Source organism: Azolla caroliniana, unplaced genomic scaffold (genome assembly GCF_043228905.1).
Source record: "Azolla caroliniana isolate FFs.n. ecotype wild unplaced genomic scaffold, voAzoCaro1.0.p SCAF_21, whole genome shotgun sequence".
NCBI classification, from domain to species: Eukaryota; Viridiplantae; Streptophyta; class Polypodiopsida; order Salviniales; family Salviniaceae; genus Azolla; species Azolla caroliniana.
This window is the reverse complement of record NW_028230456.1, coordinates 7,266,033-7,287,440: the sequence shown is the minus strand read 5'-3', so window position 1 is coordinate 7,287,440 and position 21,408 is coordinate 7,266,033. Positions and strand designations below refer to the sequence as shown.

Below are 21,408 nucleotides of genomic sequence, written 5' to 3'. Positions count from 1 at the left end.
TTTTAATGTCAAACCCTAACCCATTTCACCATTCCAAAAACACAAAATCCAGATTCGGAAAACACGCATTTACAAAAAGAAAAAAAGAATAGGCCGCAATAAAATACATAGTACATGAATGATTTCCGGTGTGTTACTAATTGTAATGCAGGTGGCAAAGCAGAACAGAATGTCAGAAAATCTCTGATTTGAAAATTTGTCCAAACATCTCAATCTCTAATTTCAGAAATGATGAAGCGACAAGCACTGTCCGTGCCCACAATTCCCTCGCTTTCCCTCTTTAATATTTGGTAGCAATTAGACCGCGTGGATAGATGCATGTATGATTATGTTATGTATGTATGCATGTACATATATCGATGAAAATGAGGATTGAAGCATGAATAATGGCATTTCCCGAATTAACAAAAGCAGAGAAGACTGGAGGGGCATTTTTACTGAATTTACAAAAACTGGAATAATACGCAGAAGAAGCCAGAGCTCTCTCTGTTTCTACACGCCATAGCCGAAGCTTCTCTGTCTCCTTCTTCCTCTTCAGATGGTTAGCTTCTATGAAGTTGTCCTTTACGGGATAGGGGGCCTCACCTGCACATGCCTCCTTCTCTTGGTCGCATTTCAAGAGAAACTTGTGTATGTTCCTGTCGTTCCTGGCCTCAGCAGAAGCTACACAATCACCCCCGATCGACTCCGACTAATCTATGAAGACGTATGGCTCACGGCTTCTGACCGCGTTCGCTTGCATTGCTGGTTCGTCAAGCTTAACCCTAATTGCACAGGTCTGGATCTCCATTCTGTCTTTCGATTTGGTAAAAACTTAAATTATTATTATTTCTTTATTTTCTCAGTTATATGATTAGTTTTAATTTATGTTAAAACTTAAGGCCTGCTCTCATAACCAGTAATTCTGTATAGGCACTTGTAGATGTACATACACGTACACCCACTAGTACTCACAGGGAGGACCGACTCCCCTCATATATTTTTAGGGTTTTCAAATTACCATCTTTAAGTGAGATGATGCCAATGTGATAGGCACACACGATGTTTCACACCAGACTTGTATTCACACTGAAAGGGTGGAAGTAAGAATCATCTCTAAGCTACAGAAGCAGTGCAGGCTCATACCTGAGCATGGAAGACTCGGGAAGCAAGGACAACCATTTGCTATTTTCCTCTACTTTCATTCATTACATCTTATCCACACCTCACATATGTACTGAAGGCTACTTATTATGAGGTGATAGAAATGAGGGTTTTCGTTTTCATGGTGAATGACCAGGCCATATTCTTGGTCTTCCTCTTCACATGTCGACTTTAAAGTCAGTAGGATTTACACTCCATGCTGAATCTAGTGAACATAAGTCCCAGAGTGCACACTCAGCATCAATCTTTTCCTAGCTGCATCTGCCACATGCACAAGCTGAACACCCCCAAAGGATAAAAAATGAGTGAAAGAAAGTTTCATACCTATGGAGACTTGCAGCAAAATCTTTCCTTGGAATATCGGCATGGTCTTTTCTGGAGTATCTAAACTTTATGAACTTTTCCCACCATTTGTTTGTACTTTCTGAACTAGCCAGAGCCTGAACTTTCTCATTCAGCAATGATACCCACATCATCCTTTCATAGTCATTGATTCTTAGCATGAAGTAAAATCATTTGCTCAATTTGTTAATCTTCATGTTTATACAAAGGTTGGCCAGGAGCAGTTATAGAGGAGCTTATGCTCTGTATCCAAACTAACAGAAAGGCCACAGTCATCGTGGGATGCATCTCTTGTTTTCTGATTGGTGATCTGGCAAATTTGGAACCTCTGAATATGCATGTATTTTACTGATTGCTGAATGCCTTCAGCATTATGGTCAGTTCTATCCTATGGATTTCCCAGGATTTTGAAATCTTATGGAAATATTCTATAATGGAATGTGACAAAGGAAGAATAGATAGAATGTTGTTATGAAAAATGGGTTGGCAAACTCCTATGGAAATATCCCACGATGTGGTAACGAATGTCTATGCATTAGAACCCCCTGTGAGTAAGTCGTCATAACTGAACTGACAAGTATGTGGCTGTTCAATTACACTTTCCTGGGATTCTACAGGAATCCACCATTTCCAGACTTGTGTGGATCATCTTTATACACAATATTTAGGATTGTGCTATGTATATTGATGCTCCTCATTACTACAAAATCACAATTTTTTTCTATTCTCCTAATGCTATTAATTTGATATTCTGTGCAGGTCCAACTGTCCTTTTTTTCCAGGAAAATGCTGGAAGTATCCTACCATTTATAGCAATCTCTAAGCATTTATAGAGTATTGAGTAGACGCAAACAGTTTTATGATCCATGATTCATATGAAATGTGCATACTGTTCTCTCATATAAAACAAAATCCAGATATTGCTCATAGGCTTGAGTTTATTGCTTATTTGATGCAAAACCTGCAGTGTAACGTCTTCATGCTTTCTTATAGAGGGTACATGGGGCATTACCTTACATATTTAATTATCATCTATTTTTAAGTTATTATCGATTCAACTGTAACATTGCTGTCCTGGTACAGGTATGGTGCAAGTGATGGTTATCCATCTCAACATGGTTTGATAAAAGATGCACAAGTAAGAGGTTATAAAACTTGGAAGACATTTGAAACTCGTTTTTTAGGCTTTTGTTTATTTTAAATTGTTTACTTTAACTAGGCTGCATTGGACCACCTACTGCAAAGAACTGACATTGATACTACCAAGTTGGTTGTATTCGGAAGGTCACTTGGTGGGGCAGTTGGAGCTGCACTTGTGAAAAATAATCCTGGAAAGGTCAGCCATCAGTTATGGATCTTTTCTTTTCTTTTCTTTCTTTAGCTTGAGCAATAGAACAATGTCAGGCACTAACTTGATGGTTTGCTAGTTTTGAGGATCTTGTGGCTCACTGAATGCAACTATTTTAACTTAAATGATGGTCCCGTGAGACCTTGATTCTATTATTTAGAGGGTTGATAATTGGTTTCACTTGAAAATAGGTTACTTACGTAGAAACAAAGAAATAATGCTAATCATTTAGGTTGCATGAAGAGGTCATGCAATGAATGTGGAAGTATTAGGACTCTCTAAGTACATGATATCCTCTCTAAAGCTGGATCTTGAAGCCAACTTCTTAGAATATCTTGATATTAGAATATTGTGATAATTGGCATTATAGTGATAGTTATGATGTTTAACAATATTGACACAATGGCCTGATATTGTAGTCATTTTGGATGGGTATAGTACAAGTTGCAATTTGGAGTCTTTTTATAGGTTAAACCATGTAAAAGGTTAGGTTGATTTATATGCATGATTGGGTGTATTTACCAAAAATTGAGCAAATCTGCATTGACATCATATTGCCTTCACACCGGCAAGGAGATTTTAAGCATAATTCCAGAAGTATGCGCATGTAAATACGATTTCATTAGGTCTATATCATCCAACACCTTCCCATATTTGAAGGATATAGACCTTTCGATCACTCCAAGAATTTCGAATCTCTCGTCTCCCTTTTCATTTCTATAGATAAAAGAAATTACTACATTCATTACTTTCTGTTGGTTTGCTGGATGGCATTACTTTGTATTGGCTGGATTTTTTTGATTAGGCCATAGATAGAAGAAGAACTACAAATTAGCATCTTTGAAAGACCAAACAACTTATGAGACCCGGAAAACATGTAAAACTGTTCATGCGAAATATTAATGAGAATAAAGAAATAACTAAAGAAAAATATGAAAGGGTCAGAAATGATCTCAAGAGGGCTGAGGAACACTCAGGAGTAGAGCAATGGCTGAAAAGATAGAGAGAGAGAGAGAGGCAGTTTCAAGAGCTCACCTTTGATGTAAGACCCAAAAGTTCTTAACTTATGTTTTGTATGACCCATTTAGGGTTGGCCAAGTTCACATTGAAAAGTGATAAGTGACTTTTGGCCTTTATAAATAGGCCTATACACATGTATACACTATAAGGGGGTCATTTAGGGCCTTTACCCCAACAACCTCCCACTTAAAGGCATAAATGACACATTTAAGCTATGTAACTCCCACCATTTGTATACATATCTGATGTTGTGCTTTGAATAAGCACTTGGTGAGTACATTTGTAGGGTTCTGTGATGTGTGGACCTTTATCAATGTGATAAGGCCATCCTCAAGCACTTCTCGAATGAAGTGATGTTGTACATCAATATGTTTTGTTGGTGCATGAAACATAGCGTTCTTTGTCAAACAGACGGCACTCTGGCTATCACAACCAAGCATAGGTGCCTTTTCAGGCAAACCAAACTCACTGCAAAAACGTGCTAACCATATTGCTTCCTTGGAAGCCTCAATGACTGAAATATATTCAGCCTCGGTAGTGGACAAAGCAACAACCTTTTGCAGCCTACTGCACCATGATATAGCACCACCTGCAAGTGTGAATACATAGACACTTGTGGATTTCTGTGTATCCACATCACCTGCCATGTCAGAGTCACAGAAACCCTTTAGCTCTAATGGGTCTTTTCCATAACAGAGGCATTTATTATTAGTCCATTTTAAGTACCTCATAATAGACTTCACTACATTCCAATGTGCCTTGCCCGGATTAGCCATGAATCGGCTTACAACTCCCAGTGCATAGGCAATATCAGGTCTAGTAACAACCATAGCATACATAAGTGAACCACAAGCTGAAGCATAAGGTACAACTTGCATGTCATTGATTGCTTCTTGTGTCTTAGAGATTATATCATATGGCTGTAATGGCACTCTAAGAGGCTTTGCATCAGCCATACGAAATCTGTCCAACACCTTATCAATGTATTTTTCCTGAGATAAATACAATGTGTGCTGCTCTCTTTGTCTCCTAATTCTTACTCCAAGTACATGTTCAGTTCCCCCAAGGTCTTTCATTGAAAATGGCGATTTCAACTGCTTTTTAATGACATCAACAATGCTCCTTTTCTTGGCAGCAATAAGCATATCATCTACATATAGTACAAGAATGATTGGGCTGCCATTTTCATCTCTTTTAGTGTACAAATAGTGATCAACATGGCTTTTTTTGTACCCATGTTTGAGTATAAAAGCATCAAACTTTTTGTACCATTGTCTAGAAGCTTGTTTCAGCCCATACAAGCTTCTATTGCGCTTACATACCAAATGTTCCTTTCCAGGAATAACAAAGTCCTTGGGCTGTTTCATGTAAAGCTCTTCATCAATGTCACCATGCAAAAAAGCTGTATGTAAATCCATTTGGTCTAATTCCAAATCAAGTGCAGCCACTATAGCAAATAACACTCGCAAAGTGGTCATTTTACCATAGGAGAAAACACTTCTTGGAAATTTATGCCCTTAGCTTGAGCATATCCTTTTGCAAGCAGCCTTGCTTTATACTTTGGTTTGTCATCAACAGTCTTGATTTTATATACCCATTTGTTAGGAATAGCTTTCCTTCCTTTGGGCAGCTCAACCAAGTCTCAAGAATTATTTGAATGCAAAGCCCTAATCTCTTCTTGCAAAACACGGATATAGACCAAGATGATTGGCAAGAGTTGAACGAGCTTGCACGCTCGACTATTGAGTTGTCAATTTTTGATGCCTTGCTGTTTAATATTGAAGGTTTGGATTTTTCCTATTCTGTATGCACATTTAGAGGAACTGTATGCCCAAAAGATGGCAGCTAGTAAAGTTTATTGGCTTAAGAAACTTATGGATTTGCGCATGATAGAGGGCACACCCATGTCAACTCACTTGAGAGTTCAATTCCATTTTCAGCTAGTTGGTTGCCTTGAAATTCATCATTGATGATGAGTTTAAGGCCACGTTTTTACTTTGCACCCTGCCAGAAAGTTGGGATACTTTCAAGAGTGCTATGAGCAATTCAAATGTGATGCTTCTTTATGCCAGTGTAGAGAGTTCTCTACTCATGGAAGAGATGAATAGGCAGAACAATGCATCCAATAAGTCCTCTAGTGCGTTGCATACTAGGGGTAGGTCGCAACAGAGAGGCAAATTTGATAGTTATGGCCGTAGAAATCACGTGGTAAAGATGTAGAATGCCATCATTGTGGCAAAAAGGGTCACTTTAAACATGATTGTTTCAAATGGAAGAAAGAGAAAGGAAAGGGCAAGAAGATAGATGATTGCATAGAAGAGAAGACAGACATTCAACCGAGGAAAAGCAATGCTAAAATTGAAGAGGTGAATGTAGTCACTCATTACAATGATAGTGGAAATGATGTACTCTTTGTCTCTTCATGCCATAGAGAACATGCTTTACTTGCAGATACGGATGGTGACATGCACACTTGGATACTCGATTCCGGTGCTTCTTTTCATGTCACCCCTCATCGTGTGTGGTTTTTAGATTACACAAGGGGTCGACATGGTGTTGTCCATGTTGGGGACAACCATGCATGTGAAATTGCAGGTATTGACACTGTGCAATTACAGTTTCAGCATGGTTCTGCTTTCACACTTCAGCATGTATGGCATGCATACTTCAGCTCAAGAAGAGCTTGATTAGCACAGGACAACTAGATGATGATGGATTTCACACCACCTTTGGTGATGGGAACTGGAACATTTGTAAGCGATCTAGAGTTATTGCCAAGGGTAGTAAAACTGATACTTTGTATCCTCTTCATGTATCTAGTGTGAGTGACCATGTTGTTGCCATAACCGAGTAGCCAAGTGTTTCTTTGTGGCATGGCCGGTTGGGACACATGAGTGAAACTGGTATGAAAGTACTCTCTCGTTTGGGTTACTTGCCTTGTCTTCGTTATGCTGATTTTGAGCATTGTGATCATTGCATTTATGGTAAACATGTACAAACATCTCATAAAAAGTCTCTTTCGCTGAAGCCTTCCCCGCTTGAGTTAGTACATTCAGATGTATGTTAGATGCCAGGCCTATCATTAGGGGGAAAGAAATACTTAGTCACTTGTGTCGATGATGCTACACGGAAAGTATTGGTTTACCCTATTCGTAGCAAGGATGATGTACTCGACAAGTTTCAAACATTCTTAGCAATAATTGAGAATCAAATTGATAAGACACGTAACTGTCTTCGCTCTGACAATGGTGGGGAATATGTGTCCAAGGCCTTTCAAGCACTTTGTGACAGCAAAGGGATAAAGAGGGAACTCACTGCTCCTTATAATCCACCGCAAAATGGAGTTGCAGAGCGTATGAATCAGACTATTCAAGATAGGGTCCGTACGATGCTGTTGCATGCTGCTTTACCCCATGGTTTTTGGGCAGAGGCTGTTATGACAGCTGTTCACTTGATTAATCGGTCACCTAACAGGTCTTTGGGAGGGGGAATACCCCAAGAAGCGTGGTCAGGCAAGCCACCGTCATATGCTCACTTGAGAGTGTTTGGCTGTGAGGCTTTTGTGCAATTCGTAAAGAAGAATGCAACAAACTTGAGCCAAAGTCCTGCAAATGTATTTTCCTAGGATATGGTGATGAGGGTGAAATGGGGTATAGATTGTGGGATCCCAAGACAAATAGTACGCAGCAATGATGTTATCTTCTGGGAAAATCACATGCATAAACAACCCAAAAAGACCGAGGAAGTACGTAGGGTTGTATTCTGAGAAAAAATACCTTTTAGACAGAAAAATGTGCCCGCTGTACAGCAGCAAACACCTGCTGTAAACTTACCTGCAAATGCAGAAAATGAGGCTGGAAATGACCAGCCAACCTTTGCCCATAATGATGAGCCACCAAATGTGCAGGAACGGCTTGAACAGCAAGCTGTTAATGCTGATTTGCAGGCTGAAATGCCTGGACAGCAAGTTGAAAATGATGATTTGCAGGCTCAACAGCTGCCAAACAATGAGCATTGGGTTAGGAGGTCGTCTAGAGTTACTAGACAGCGTCACAGATTTGTTCCTGATGCAAACAATGTGGCTGATTATGTCATGGTGACTGATTGTGGCGAACCGTCTTGCTTCAAGGAAGCAATGGACAGACAGGACAATAAAAAATGGTTTAAAGCCATGTTGTCAGAGATGGAATCTCTTGAGAAAAATGACACTTGGGATTTGGTGCAGTTGCCTAAAGGGCAGAAAACACTTCCATGCAAATGGGTTTATAAAATGAAGGTCATTTCTGATTCCTTGCCAGAGTAGAAAGCAAGATTGGTTGCAAAAGGATACAAGCAGGAATATGGAGTTGATTTTGATGAGATCTTCTCTTCTGTAGTCAAGATGACTACACTAAGAATCATTTTGGGCCTAGTTGCAGCTGAAGATATGGAGCTCATACAGATGGATGTGAAGACCGTGTTTTTACATGACGATCTGCATGAAGACATATATATGCAGCAGCCTGAAGGTTTTGTGGGTAAAGGCAAAGAGAAGATAGTTTGTAAGCTCAAAAGGAGTTTGTATGGGTTGAAACAAGCACCAAGAGAATGGTATCATAAATTTGATACATTTATGCAGTCTCAAGGTTTTCGTAGAAGCTTGTACACCAAGAAGGCAGGAGATGACAGCCTGATTATCTTGGTTTTGTATGTTGATGATATGTTGATTGTTGGCAAGGATATTCATGCCTTGGATTCATTGAAGCAAAGCCTTCATGGCAGCTTTGATATGAAGGATCTTGGTGATGCAAATCACATCCTTGGCATGCAAATACTCTGAAACCGGTCGAAAGGGGTACTCTTTCTATCTCAGTAGGAGTATATCTCTAAGGTTTTGCAGTGTTTCAATAAGGAGGGGGGGAAAACAGTTGGGGTTCCATTGCCTCCATATTTGAAACTCAGTGCAGAAGACAACCCTACATCTGTTGATGAGAAGGCTGAAATGGCTAAGGTTCCATATGCTTCAATTATTGGCAGTTTGATGTATGCAATGGTTGCTGCACGCCCTGATATTGCTTTTGCAATGGGAGTGGTTAGTAGGTACATGGCAAATCCCGGCAAAAAGCATTGGGAAGTGGTGAAAGGTATTATGAGATACCTCAAAGGCACAAAGGACTCGTGCATTTGCTTCGGAAAGCAGAAGGCATCTATCGTTGGTTTTACGGATGTGGACTATACTGGTCACGGGGACTGCAGAAAGTCTACTTCTGGGTATGTGTTTACTTTCACAGGAGGAACGGTCTCTTGGATCTCCAGGCTACAGAAGTGTGTTGCATTGTCTACTACAGAGTCAGAGTATGTTGCTGCCACTGAGGCATGCAAGGAGGCTTTATGTCTTTCATATCTAATGAGAGATCTTGGCATTACAGAGTTACCTATTCTTCATTGTGACAGTCAGAGTGTTAACATGCTAGTGCGGAATTCTGTCTTTCATGCAAAGACGAAGCACATACATGTGAACTATCATTTCATTAGAGATGTACTCGAAAACAAGAACATTGAGCTTGTCAAAGTACATACAAATGATAATCTTGCAGATCTTCTCATGAAGGGTCTTCCAGCTGAGTGATTTGCTCATTGCCGACAGATGATGGGAGTTGGATAGATGTATGTAGTTCAGTTTTGTACATACTTGGACTTAACTGACTTTTTTTTTTTTTTCTCCTCATGGCACATTGCCTTTAGGTGGAAGGTTGTTAGGAAAAAAGGGCCATCGTGCCTTTTATTAGTGCACGAGTGTGAACGCACTCGTAACACATTTTGGCTTGTATATACATATATATATCTAAAAATCTAAAAACCAAAAAATGTCGTACACTCTTTGTACCCAAGACAACGTGCATCTCTCTCTCTCTGGTTGACCTAAAACCCTAATCCTCGTGCTGCCCTTCACTCGCAAAGTGGTCATTTTTACCACGAGAAAACTAGTTTCAGCATATCCTTTTGCAACCAGCCTTGCTTTATACTTCGGTTTGTCATCAACAGTCTTGATTTTATATACCCATTTGTTAGGAATAGCTTTCCTTCCTTTGGGCAGTTCAACCAAGTCCCAAGAATTATTTGAATGCAAAGCCTTAATCTCTTCTTGCAAAGCAAGCTTCCACTTATTGCTGTTCTCACATGCCTTTTCCTCTTTATATGTAAGAGGTTCTCCCTCATCAGTCAACATAATGTAGTGCAACGAGGGATCAAATCTACTCACATTTCGTTTAATATGAGTAGAACATCTCACCCAATATTCCACATTCTTAGGCAATGGGTCTGCATCGGGTGGTTATGTAAATCATCATTATTAGGCTGCTGTCCATTATTTTCAGCATTATTATGTGGTTCATATTCCTCTTAGGATCCTCATCTTGCTGTCCAACATCTTCTGGCTCCAAAACCAGTGGATGATCATTATTTTCAGTCCTTTGTGGTGCATCCTGATGGTTAAAACTGAGTCTAATAGGTGGCTGGTCATGCTGAAATCTAACCCTTTTATGGTCATCCTTTGAGGCAGCCTTGCCTCATTGAAAACAACATCCCGGCTGCGTATAACCTTCTTGAGCTGGGGTATCCAAATCTTGTAGCCCATTTCGTCAGATTCACAATATCCCATGAAGAGGCCTTTAATGGACATGGCATCAAGTTTATTTCTCAGCTCGGCTTAACGGTTTAAACGGTTCGGTTCAGGTTCAGGTTTTTTTTAACGGTTCTGTTCGGTCTCAACAGTTAGAAACCGCGGTTTAAACAGTTTATTATTATTATTTTTTTAAATTCAAATTTTTTTTAAAAAATGTAAACAAATTTGTTCTTAAATAATCTTTTCATTTTCGTGCCTTCTTCTCATATTTTGGGAAAAATTTTAAAATTTAAAATAATTTTGGGAAGATTTGGTGGGCATGCTACACACATAAGAATGAACAAGATCAAGTACGCAAGACTTACGAGACATACCAGAGTAAAAGTTTCCTCCACTCTTCTTGTTTCCTCTACTCTTCTTTTTATCCCCTTACTGTTGCAAGTGCAACCTTGGTGGAGTTCGTTCCTTTGCGGCGTTTCTTTGGTTGGGTTGTGCATCTTTTGGAGTGCTCTCTCGCACGTGTCGCGTGCTACGTACAACATAAATCGATGAAATGCATGTGACTTCACCGAAGTGAGGTAGATGTTCACACATGCTCGACCGAGTGATGGCCGATAGTTGAGTGATGGCCGAGAAGCCGAGAGTCGGCCCAACCACGGCCGAGAAAGCAGCCAAGAAGCCGAGATTCGGCCCAACCACGGCCGAGAAGCTGAGAGTCAGCCCAACTACGCCCAAGAAAGCGACCGAGAAGCAGAGAATCGGCCAAGAAGCCGAGCCACGACCGGACAACGGCCGAAGTCCAGCATGTGGTCGGAAAGTCACGGCCAAATAGAGAGCCGGCTGAGACCGCCGAATAGCAGCGGCCAAACCGGCCAAGAGTGTGGCTAAGAGTCGGCCAAATGACGGCTGAGAGCCGAGCATCGGCTAAGAGAGAGTCAAGAGTCGGCCGAGTGACGTTAGAAGATGTTAATCTCTCTCTCTCTCTCTCTCTCTTTATGTTTCACTTTGCATGTGCGACTTCTTTGGTGGGTTCTTTCAGCGTGCTCGTCCCATGCTACGTGCGAACCAACGAAATGCCAAAGTGAATGTGATGTCCACAGGCTCGACTAAGTCTTCCACCCTTTTATTTTATCTTTTTATTATTATTGACACCAACATGACGTCTAAACGAACTAAAGAACATAAGGAGATACAATATGAGGTTATAAGTAAAGAAGACATTTTAGATAGGTTTAATCGTTTAGTAAATCTAGTGAATGATATGAGAAAATGGACAAAAGAAGCTAAATCCAATAGGAGAAAAGATAGAGAGGAAAAGATGCACTTAGGACTGAAATAAAAAAACTTAAAGTTGATGTTTAAGAAACAACTTAATGGCCTCGAGGTATCTAGGGAAGACGGTGAAATATCCTACATAGAGCATATAAAGGAAGAGATTAAAAAAGTTATAGAAGAAGTTAAAAACGACATGGAGTTACCTAAAACGGGTTGAGTAGATGTAGTAAAACGAAACATTAAAAAAGAAATAAAAGATAAAAATATTGTTAACACTACCCTTGAGGAAGAGAAAAATGCGTCAAGGTTGATGCTTAAATGTACGTCTCATTGGACTCAAGGAAGGTGCATCCCCCGAGGAAGATGCATAAACACTTGAGAAAATGTTACAGTACACAGAGGCCCCACCAATCACCAAAATTTGGAGGGTTAGACGTGAGACAACTAAAAAGAGAGCCTTAGTCCTTCAGTTTAAAGACTTGAAATCAAGAATCACATTTTTTAAGAAGAGACTAATTCTTCGAGAATTAGGTGGGGACCCTATCTACCTAGATAAAGACCTCACCAAGATCCAAATTGAGCACCGCAAAAGTTGTATGCCATGAGTCATATACAAGTTCGTAAAGGACATTACGCCTTTTACCGAGATGGACAAGTGATAATAAATGATTGCTCTACCAACTGATGGCGTGGTTGACTACAGTTGGTGGCGTTGATTTTACCTCCCCCAACTAGTGCGCGATCTCTATCTTTTCTACCATAGCTCCACTGTTGCATCTAAAGAGCCTATACGAGGGTGAATCTTGAGTATTCCTCAGCCTTATTGATATCATTCCTAACCCTTACAACTGATATCAGAGCAGGTGTAGGGTTTCATATTTTTTGCGTAGGTGTTGTACAACAAAGAAAAAGTGTTCAGACCTCTTTATTGTGTAGCTATGACATCATCCTCCTCAGATGTAAAGAATCTTTTTGAGATTCGACGATGTGAGGGAATAGGTTTCGACTAGTGAAAGGAGAGAATACAAGGAATTCTATTTTTGAAGGACCGTGACAGGGCATCGGAGGCAGAAAAACCAAAGAACATGTCAGAAGATGCAAGGCGAATTTTAAACAAAAAGGCTGTCATATATATTAAGATGGTTGTTTCTTATGAGATTTTGGTAGATATCAAAGGGTTGGTATCTGTTTCTAAAGTATTGGCAAAGCTGAAGGCTACATATGAAAACAGTAAGCCTGATAATCAAGTACACCTAATGTGAAAACTTGTTGGCATGCAATTGGATGAGTCCAAGAGTGCACCTGAATACTTGTCCTTGTTTATAGGTACGTTATCACATTTGTTGGACTCAGGAATGGCTCCCTTTGATAACAAGCTCAAAGCCATTTTCCTGCTAATGACACTACCTGACTGATGGGAGACATTGGTAGTCACATTGTCTAATAGCCCCAACTTGACCTTTGATAGTGTTAGGGGCTCCATATACAATGAAGAGATAAGGAGAAAAGCAAGTGGAGAAGGTGGCAGCTTAGCCAACATGGTTAGAGGTAGGACAGATAAGAGAACTAACTATGCACACAATAACAAAAGTAAAAGCAAGGAAAGGGAAAACAACAACAAAATTAAAAGCAATGATGTAACATGCTATCAGTGTGGCAGAAAAGGCCACAAGAAAAAGGATAGGACTAATGCACATGACAGCCAAAAAGACAAAGAGAAGGCCAATTTGGCCTCTAATGTGGTCATATGGCTCTCTACATATTTATGTTGAGGACATTTTATGTGCTACTTTTTTAGCTTATGATACTTATGCATACGATGCCTCTCTAAATATTCATTCACAAGACATGTGTGTATCACTAAGAATGATCTTAGTGATGCTTTGTTGACTGTCAATGATGCATTGGCCCAAACATGGATAGTTGACTCTGGTGCTTCATTTTATGTGACTCCTGTCAAGGAGTCTTTTTCTACTTTTACTGTAGGTAGCCATGGCCATGTATACCTTGGAAACAATCATGTATGTTCCATTGATGGTATTGGCACTGGCCATTTTTCTACAAACAACAACTCTGATGACCTGGTTTTGCATAATGTGTGTTATGTACCAAGGATCAAGAAGAGGCTGCTTTCTGTGGGTCAAATGGATATGCATGGTTATAGCATTCTCTTTGAGAGAGGATCATGGAAAATGACAAAAGGTTCAAGGTTGATTGTGAAAGGCACAAAGAAGGGAACCCTTTATTGCTTACATGGAAATTTGCTATATCGGGCAAATTTATTGCTTTGGCTAAAGTTCAGTCCCATATGGAGTTGTGGCATAAGAGACTTGGCCTTATGAGCCAAAAGGGTCTCACTAAGGTGTGTAGTCTAAATAAGCTTGATGCTAAAGGTACAAAGCTTGATTTTTGTAATGAATGACAACATGGAAAGCAAGTGAAGCTTTTTATACTTTGCGTTAAAATCAACACCACCAACTCTAGTCAACCACGCTGGTAGTTGGTAAAGCGATAATTTATTATCACTTGTTCGTCTCAGTAAAAGGCGTGATGCCCTTCTTTACGAGCTTGTATATGACTCATGGCATACAACTTTTGCGGTGCTCAATTTGGATCTTGGTGAGGTCTTCATCTACGTAGATAAGTTCCCCGCCTAAATCTCGAAGAATTAGTCTCTTCTTAAAAAATGTGATTCTTGATTTCAAGTCTTTAAAGTAAAGACTAAGGGTCTCTTTCTAGTTGTGTCACGTCTGACCCTCCAAGTTTTCGTGATTGGTGGGGCCTTTGTGTACCCTAACATTTTCCTAAGTGTTTGTGCATCTTCGTTGGGGGATGCACTTTCCTTGAGTCCAGTGACACGTACATTTAAGCGTCAGCCTTGACACATTTTCTCTTCCTCAAGGGTAGTGTTAACAATATTTTTATCTTTTATTTCTTTTTTAATGTTCCGTTTACTACGTCTACCCAACCCGTTTTAGGTAACACCATGTCGTTTTTAACTTCCTCTTTAACTTTTTTAATCTCATCCTTTATATCCTCTATGCCATTAAGTTGTTTCTTAAGGTTAGTGTTTTCTACTTTAAGTTTCTCTATTTCGGCCTTAAGTGCGTCTTTTTTCATAGAGAGGAAACGCAACAGAGCACGCATGGAGTGAACGCACACAACGATTACAGGTGGCAGGTGGTCGGCTATGGTATCATTGGAAGTGACGTGGCGGCAGTCATGAGAGAGAGAGATATTAACGTCTTTTAAGAGGCTAAAATGGCCTATAAGAGCAAATAAGAGATTACATCTTAAGTGTTGTCTCGTGTTTGAGAACAAATCAAAATAAAATAAATATTACACAGTAAATATAAAAGTAAATTTGATGAAAAGAAAAGAAATGAGGGAATCTGGTTTTTGGCACATGTGAGAAGGGACCAAACTATGAGATGTTACGAGAGAGAGAGAGAGAGAGAGAGAGAGAGAGAGAGAGAGAGAGAGAGAGAGAGTGAAGAAAGAAAGATATATTAACGTCTTTTAAGAGGCCAAAATGGCCTATAAGACCAAACAAGAGATTACATCTTAAGTGTTGTCTTGTCTTTGAGAGAGAGAGAGAGAGTGAGGAAAAGAGAGAATGGGTGTGAGTGTGTTTGATCTCAATGAAATGATGCATAGGTTGCAGCATTGATCCTGGAGAATACATTCACTTCAATATTGGATATGGCAGGAGTTATGCTACCTATTTTGAAGTGGTTTATTGGGGGGACTGGTGGCCAGGGTCTTCGAGTTCTAAACTTCCTTGTGCGCTCGCCTTGGAATACAATTGACGTTATTAAGGATGTATGTTTTCTTTGGAATTCCGACCACGTTTCTGTTCATTCCTTGCTAGTGACGAATTCATCGTGTATTCATGCATGAAACGTATATAATTCTGCAGATTTCTGAACCCATATTGTTTTTATCGGGGAGCCAAGATGAGATGGTTCCCCCCATACACATGAAGCGGCTATACGATGTGTCATCTTCAAACCCAAGAAGTTTATTTGTGGAGTTCCCAACTGGAATGCACATGGACACATGGTTGTCTGGTGGAGATCGATACTGGAGGACAATCCAGCTATTTTTGGAGAAGTATGTTGGAAGCCCAAGAGTGGATGGTGAAGAAGGTTCTGTGGTAGATGCTCAATAAAAGAATAGTTTCATACTTGTGCCCTATACAAGCTAGCTACCAGAGAAAAGTTATGATATATATTCTTGACATATCATCAATATGTAATGTGTCAAACTTATTGCTGAGAATAACAATCACATCGACAAAGGTCAGCTGAGTTGAATAGCAATGGCATTTTCCTACTCTTTTTCCTCAACCCGTAAGAGTGGAGAATAGATATGAAATATCACATAGTCTAGATTTTTAATGACAATCTGTTCTTTGCAATTAAGCATGGATGTATGGAGCTTCGTGTTATGCTGGATCTCCAAATGGCTGTGAGAGTACAAAGTTTCTACATCTCTTTCCTATATGAAGTTCTTAGCTCACAAAGGATTAATGATGTATCAATTATGTATTTATGGATAAAGATTATTCTATGTTCCAAGCCCCCAGTCTATATTCAAGAACCAGGATCAAAATGATTCGATTTGTAATGTTTAGGTTCTTCATTTGACTTTCTTCTACATTTCAGCTAAAGACGAGTGAAGTCAATTCCAACCTGTAGATACTTTGTCCAGCTTCTGAAGCTGAAGAAGTATCACAGTCAAGGATTGGATTATCATAAGTCTCTTTTTGCAAATAAAGCCTACTTATTTTACAAATATGGTTTGTGTTGGGAGCTGTTTATCTGTTGATGTCTTAGCTAAATCTACATGTTTTTCACTTACATTTCGAACATGTTAAGGGTTGCTTGATTGCCCTTATACTTCATTGTAGTATTGCCATCAAATGCTTCATGAACTTTCATAGCAGCAAATTGCACACATTTGTTACCAAGTCATCCTTTGACTAAAGGAGATGATCGAAAATGTCTAGCATTTGAAAAAATGGGCATTCTGCTATTATACTGGTGTTAATATTTATCTTTTGGTTGCTCTTTACTTATATTTATAATATTAAATTACTCCATTATTTGTCCAAATGGAATCATGCATAGATGAATACCTTTCAATATCTTCTGTTATTCTAATAAAAAATGGGCATGATATCTAATGATGTGATTATTACTGAAGTCAATATCTATCTTTGGTTGCTCTCTACTTGTGTATATAATATTACAGTAGTCCAAGATTTGTCCACATTGAATCATTCGTAGATGAATGCCTTTCAAAATCTTCTGTTCATCAAATAAAAAATATTTGGGCATGACATCTAATAATGTGATTATTACTGATGTAAATGCAATATATAATCTCTATATACTAGGTACAATTGACATGATTACTACTCTGAACCATCATAGGCATGCGTTATGTGAGGGATATTTCATATCTATCTACCACACCTAGGATGGATATCTGAAACAAATACAACTAATGAACAATGAAATACAAGAGTTAATTGAGAAATCAGCAAACATATTTGAGGCTTCTGTTTCTGAAGCTTTGGTCGTTAGTGAAATGTTTAGTTTGCAATAGTTGCAGGAAGTTAGAAGATTGTATTTCTTTAGGTTCACTATGCATGTAGTCCAAATTCTATACCAGCTCATCTTATGGAAGATATTCACTAAATCTTACTGCATCTAGATTATGGCTTAGCCTAAGCTTAGGAACTCCATTTGTCCCAGATTGTTATATCTGCAGCCAGGATGAGACTTTAGCCATCTGTTCTGTTTGCTTTATAGTTCATTATTTAATTGGCATAAAAGTTTCATGCAGAAACAATGAGCTTTGTCATAAAAGAATTGCCATTGGTACATGATGGTGTGGATGGATCTCATCCAAGGGAACGCACCAATATCAAATTTGATGCATGCTTCTTGCTTACAAGCATCCTATATCTATATACCTACAAGCTAAATCCTAACGTTCCTGTACAAAATTTCACAGTATTACTGATTGTACAATTTACATTTGCAGGAGCATGTTACTTATTTTTCTCAACTCCCCAAGAGCTGATAAGGCTGCCATGTGACCTTTACCACTCAGGAAAGCTTTGGAAAAGGAGTCCACAGTCTCTCTAAAAGCAGTTGAAGCACCTTCTCTTCCCAAATTTGCCTTTTGGGTTAAGGCATTCTCAAGAACCTATAGGAAGCACAAAACTTAATCACACAACTTGGTTTACGAGTTGAAACTAATATAAACATATCCAGATGTCCCTACGTTACCTTGATACTATCAACCATTGAATGACCGAGGGTCCGTAATGCAGCTTCTGGATTGTCCTTTTGCATTGACAAAGACAGATCCCCCACCTCAGGAGATGAGTTTATCGTTGTCTGGTCATCAGTTGAGAATCTTCTACTGTTTTGCCTGCCACTAATTGCATTTGCATCTTCAGCAAGGATGTTTTTGCCTTCATCATCGCCAGAGATGGAGGTTTCTCCATCAGATATCCACATCTCATTCCTTGCAACGCCTACTTGAGTAACACCCAAGGGGTCTATATCAGGTGTTGCAAATAGCTTCCGCCTTGTCCTAGGATGTATGTTGTCATTGGAAGCATGTTGAGTTGGTTTCTGATTTGAACCAACATCATTTACCAAGTTTTGCTCAACACTAGGATTGAACCAATTGCTTGGAGCTTCAGCTTGTGTATTCTTTCCAGCATCATCTTGACTGGCTTTCTGGTTTGAACCGTTTTGCACAACACTAGAAACAAACCCATTGCTTGGAGCTTCGGCTTGTTTATTCTTCCCATCAATGGTATGAACTTCCAACGAGGATGCTTTTGGGAGCACGGAGTTCATCCATCTCTCTTCCCAGTAGGATTCTGGGACAGACTTTTTGACAGCCTTTGGAGAATTTGTGTGCAAACCTTTAGTGGCAGCTGGGATATGAGGCTGAAATGGCGAATCAGACCAGTTTTTATGCTTAGTGTGATTCTTTTGGCTGAGTTGCTGAGTAAAACCTCGCATCTTCTTGGACAATGTGTTCTTAGATACATCAGAACTTGACTGTTCGAGAGCCTTGGTATTCTCTATCAGTCCTCTTATATCCACATCCTTGGGAAAACTTAATACCTTTTGAAGGCAACTTGCAGCATCAGAAGTAGCTAACAATGCGGATCGTAAATGGAGCAGCATTGAAACAGCGAAATTTGATACAAACGAGCTTCGAGTTGGCCAAGCCTTTGGAGAAGCCAAAAAGTCATCATGGCTTGTGCTTGGCAATGCAAAGATTGCATCCCAGACAAAAAGTAATTCGGCCAACTCAAACTCTCTCCCAAAAAGCACACGGAACCATCGTAATGCAAAAAATTGTGGCTCCACACCGAGCCCAACTAGATGACTGTATAGGGGCATGTCTACACTATAGAGTGTTTGATACATGGCAGCAGAAGCTTCTAGTATAGGTGACATCCCACATGACCTTCCCTCATTTGAAGGTACATAGTAATCAGCAAGCACAAGGGAACTATCATTCCCTTTCAACAAGGCATCGAACAAACAATATGCATCATGTTCCAAAAACCTAACAGACAACAAATCACCGAGTTCCCCCTCGGCACCATAGCTATCGCTCCCACGCAACATGGTTTCAAGACTAAAACCGAAATCATCAGGTTCTAATAGGGCTGCATCTTCAGGATAAAGACATTGAGCCCAATCCTTAACATTTCCATGATACATAGCTTCATGAGCATAATCAATTGAATGAGCTGCAAAAATGGGCAGCATTTGCCTCACCTCGGTATTATGAGAAGCATTTTCCTCGAGTGCAGTATCAAACCTATCTTCAAATGGATCCTTGTACCTCTTTCTTACTCGAGTAAGCAGTTCCACATCCATGTGAAGAACATAAACCAAAGGTGCAAGTAACTCGTGCATTCCTAGAAACAGCCCAAAAACTGTGTGAACTCCATGGAGATTGATCATAACGGAATATACCAACTAAATCGCAAATTTTATGAGAAGATTCGCTCTTCATTGTTCACGCCATAGTACCTTGTCGATAACCATATTGAGGATGAATTAGAGCCCATACTAGCAGAACTCTCTTTAGAAAGGCTTGGCATGTTTTGCTCTGAAAGAAGCTACCATGTTCTTCTGGATACAACCTTGCCAAGTCAGTGTTGATTGTCCCCTCAACCTTGTTGTTTTCAAAGTAACGTCCCCAGACACTCTCTGCAAAGCAAATAAACATAACAGGAAAAGGAAGAAAGCATGAATCCTTCACCATTTCTAAATATTTGCAAACCATGGCATTTACATGCATTGTTATGAACATGTGCATAACCTTAATGAATCAACAATGCCATAGATTTCTCCATCCGTTTGTGGTTGGTGGATACAGAAAATGTCAATCTCTGGCCTTGTTGAATGCATAATTTACCAATTGTAAATATTTACAAAACATTGCAAAATTCAAATCTCACATACACCAGTCTGGGTCTTCCAAAGATTGAGCACATACTTGGATTCTTATACTGAAATTCAATAACATATGCAAAGTATATGTGCCTTATGTGGATCTTTTATCGAATGAGGTGGAAAAACTATGCCAATTTAAGTCTTACATTGGTCCTTCTAAGTGAAAGTGAACACACTACATAAATTCAACCCTTGGTCGGATCATCCTATTGAATGGAATCAGAAAAACCCATGCAAATTAAAGTATCCCTTGTGTCAATACTATTGAGTGAATGTTAAAAAGACACGTGAATCTAAGCCTCACTTGGATCCTGTGACAATGGATTATCCACATGTAGATTATCAGCCTTCTGCAAATCTTCCATTAGATGAGGATCAATGATCAGGCGCCTTCGATGCTCAGCGTATCTAAAATACAGAGAGCACAATTAGATAGAAATTGAAGCAAAGTACAAAAAAAAACATGTCGAAACAGAAATCACATGGAGGATAAACTTGATAAGCATACATCCTCCGGACATTTTCTGTAGAGAAAAAGCTAATCAGATGGCAATATACAAAAATAAATCGCAAAAAAGACCACAAAATGAGTTGTTATTAGGATATGCCATACGCCCATTTGCAAAACAGAAGGTAAATTATCTAGGGATCCTAAACAAAACTATAAAAACTACAAAAGATCTGAAAAAGAAGAAGATAAAGATCTGCAAACAATACACCTTAATACCGAAAAAATGCACTATAAAAACATGCACCCGGAAGAGGGGGGGGGAGGGAAAAAACAGGAGGTGAATTGATATAAAGATGAAGATCCGTGCACACAAAAAGGAAAATGAAAATTTGATTTAAAAAGAAACTAGTATTAGAAGTATGGGTAGCATTACTTCCTCCGGCCATTTGCAGCAGCGCGGCGAAGCTCATCAATGGTGGTGGGGCAAGGAGGGAGCACGCCGAGCATGACCCGCCATCTCAAGCCGCGAAGCCGGGGTGGTACCGAATGATGATGAGGCAACGGAGGCGGAGAAGGGGAGGGTGTGGAGGTAGAGGGGGGGGCGGGCGCAGGATTAGCAGAAGATGGTGGTAGGGAGAAGATGGAGGAGGAGAAATTGGTGGGATCTATGGGTGATTCAAGGTCCATCATGTCTGATGCGCATGAAGAGGTGGAACTG

General features: G+C 39.6%; 2 protein-coding genes and 1 long non-coding RNA gene across 4 annotated transcripts; 1 reads left to right on the top strand and 2 right to left on the bottom strand.

Moving 5' to 3' along the window:
- Nucleotides 1-538: 538 nt before the first annotated feature.
- LOC147850559 (alpha/beta hydrolase domain-containing protein WAV2-like) lies at nt 539-16,314 on the top strand. 2 transcript variants are annotated; one of them, XM_087336548.1, is made up of 7 exons: nt 539-776; nt 2,245-2,280; nt 2,403-2,481; nt 2,569-2,623; nt 2,705-2,821; nt 15,390-15,554; nt 15,652-16,314. In XM_087336548.1, the coding sequence occupies exons 1-7, from the start codon at nt 539-541 to the stop codon at nt 15,901-15,903; spliced, it is 942 nt and encodes a 313-aa protein (XP_087192674.1). In that variant the 3' UTR covers nt 15,904-16,314. The 2 variants fall into 2 exon arrangements, with proteins under 2 accessions (XP_087192674.1, XP_087192675.1); XM_087336549.1 differs by having other exon boundaries at nt 655-784; nt 2,252-2,280.
- LOC147850560 (uncharacterized) lies at nt 542-2,434 on the bottom strand. The gene is made up of 2 exons (XR_015531674.1): nt 2,252-2,434; nt 542-784 (listed from the first exon to the last, which is right to left on the bottom strand). It is a non-coding gene; the product is annotated as an uncharacterized LOC147850560 (long non-coding RNA).
- Nucleotides 16,315-17,585: 1,271 nt separating the features above from the next.
- LOC147850558 (uncharacterized) lies at nt 17,586-21,392 on the bottom strand. The gene is made up of 5 exons (XM_087336463.1): nt 21,124-21,392; nt 20,544-20,647; nt 19,814-19,993; nt 18,035-19,698; nt 17,586-17,951 (listed from the first exon to the last, which is right to left on the bottom strand). The coding sequence occupies exons 1-5, from the start codon at nt 21,378-21,380 to the stop codon at nt 17,775-17,777; spliced, it is 2,382 nt and encodes a 793-aa protein (XP_087192589.1). The 5' UTR covers nt 21,381-21,392; the 3' UTR covers nt 17,586-17,774.
- Nucleotides 21,393-21,408: the final 16 nt, after the last annotated feature.

What these genes read in the sequence shown, in the direction of transcription:
- LOC147850558 (XM_087336463.1), bottom strand. Translation starts at nt 21,380, where the DNA reads ATGATGGACCTTGAATCACCCATAGATCCCACCAATTTCTCCTCCTCC. An exon ending in GCTGCAAATGGCCGGAGGAA is followed by an intron (nt 20,648 to 21,123) that starts GTAATGCTACCC and finishes TCTGTATTTTAG; the next exon opens with ATACGCTGAGCATCGAAGGC. An exon ending in CAATGGTTGATAGTATCAAG is followed by an intron (nt 17,952 to 18,034) that starts GTAACGTAGGGA and finishes TGCTTCCTATAG; the next exon opens with GTTCTTGAGAATGCCTTAAC.
- LOC147850559 (XM_087336548.1), top strand. Translation starts at nt 539, where the DNA reads ATGGTTAGCTTCTATGAAGTTGTCCTTTACGGGATAGGGGGCCTCACC. An exon ending in TTCATGCTTTCTTATAGAGG is followed by an intron (nt 2,482 to 2,568) that starts GTACATGGGGCA and finishes GTCCTGGTACAG; the next exon opens with GTATGGTGCAAGTGATGGTT. An exon ending in CAATTGACGTTATTAAGGAT is followed by an intron (nt 15,555 to 15,651) that starts GTATGTTTTCTT and finishes ATAATTCTGCAG; the next exon opens with ATTTCTGAACCCATATTGTT.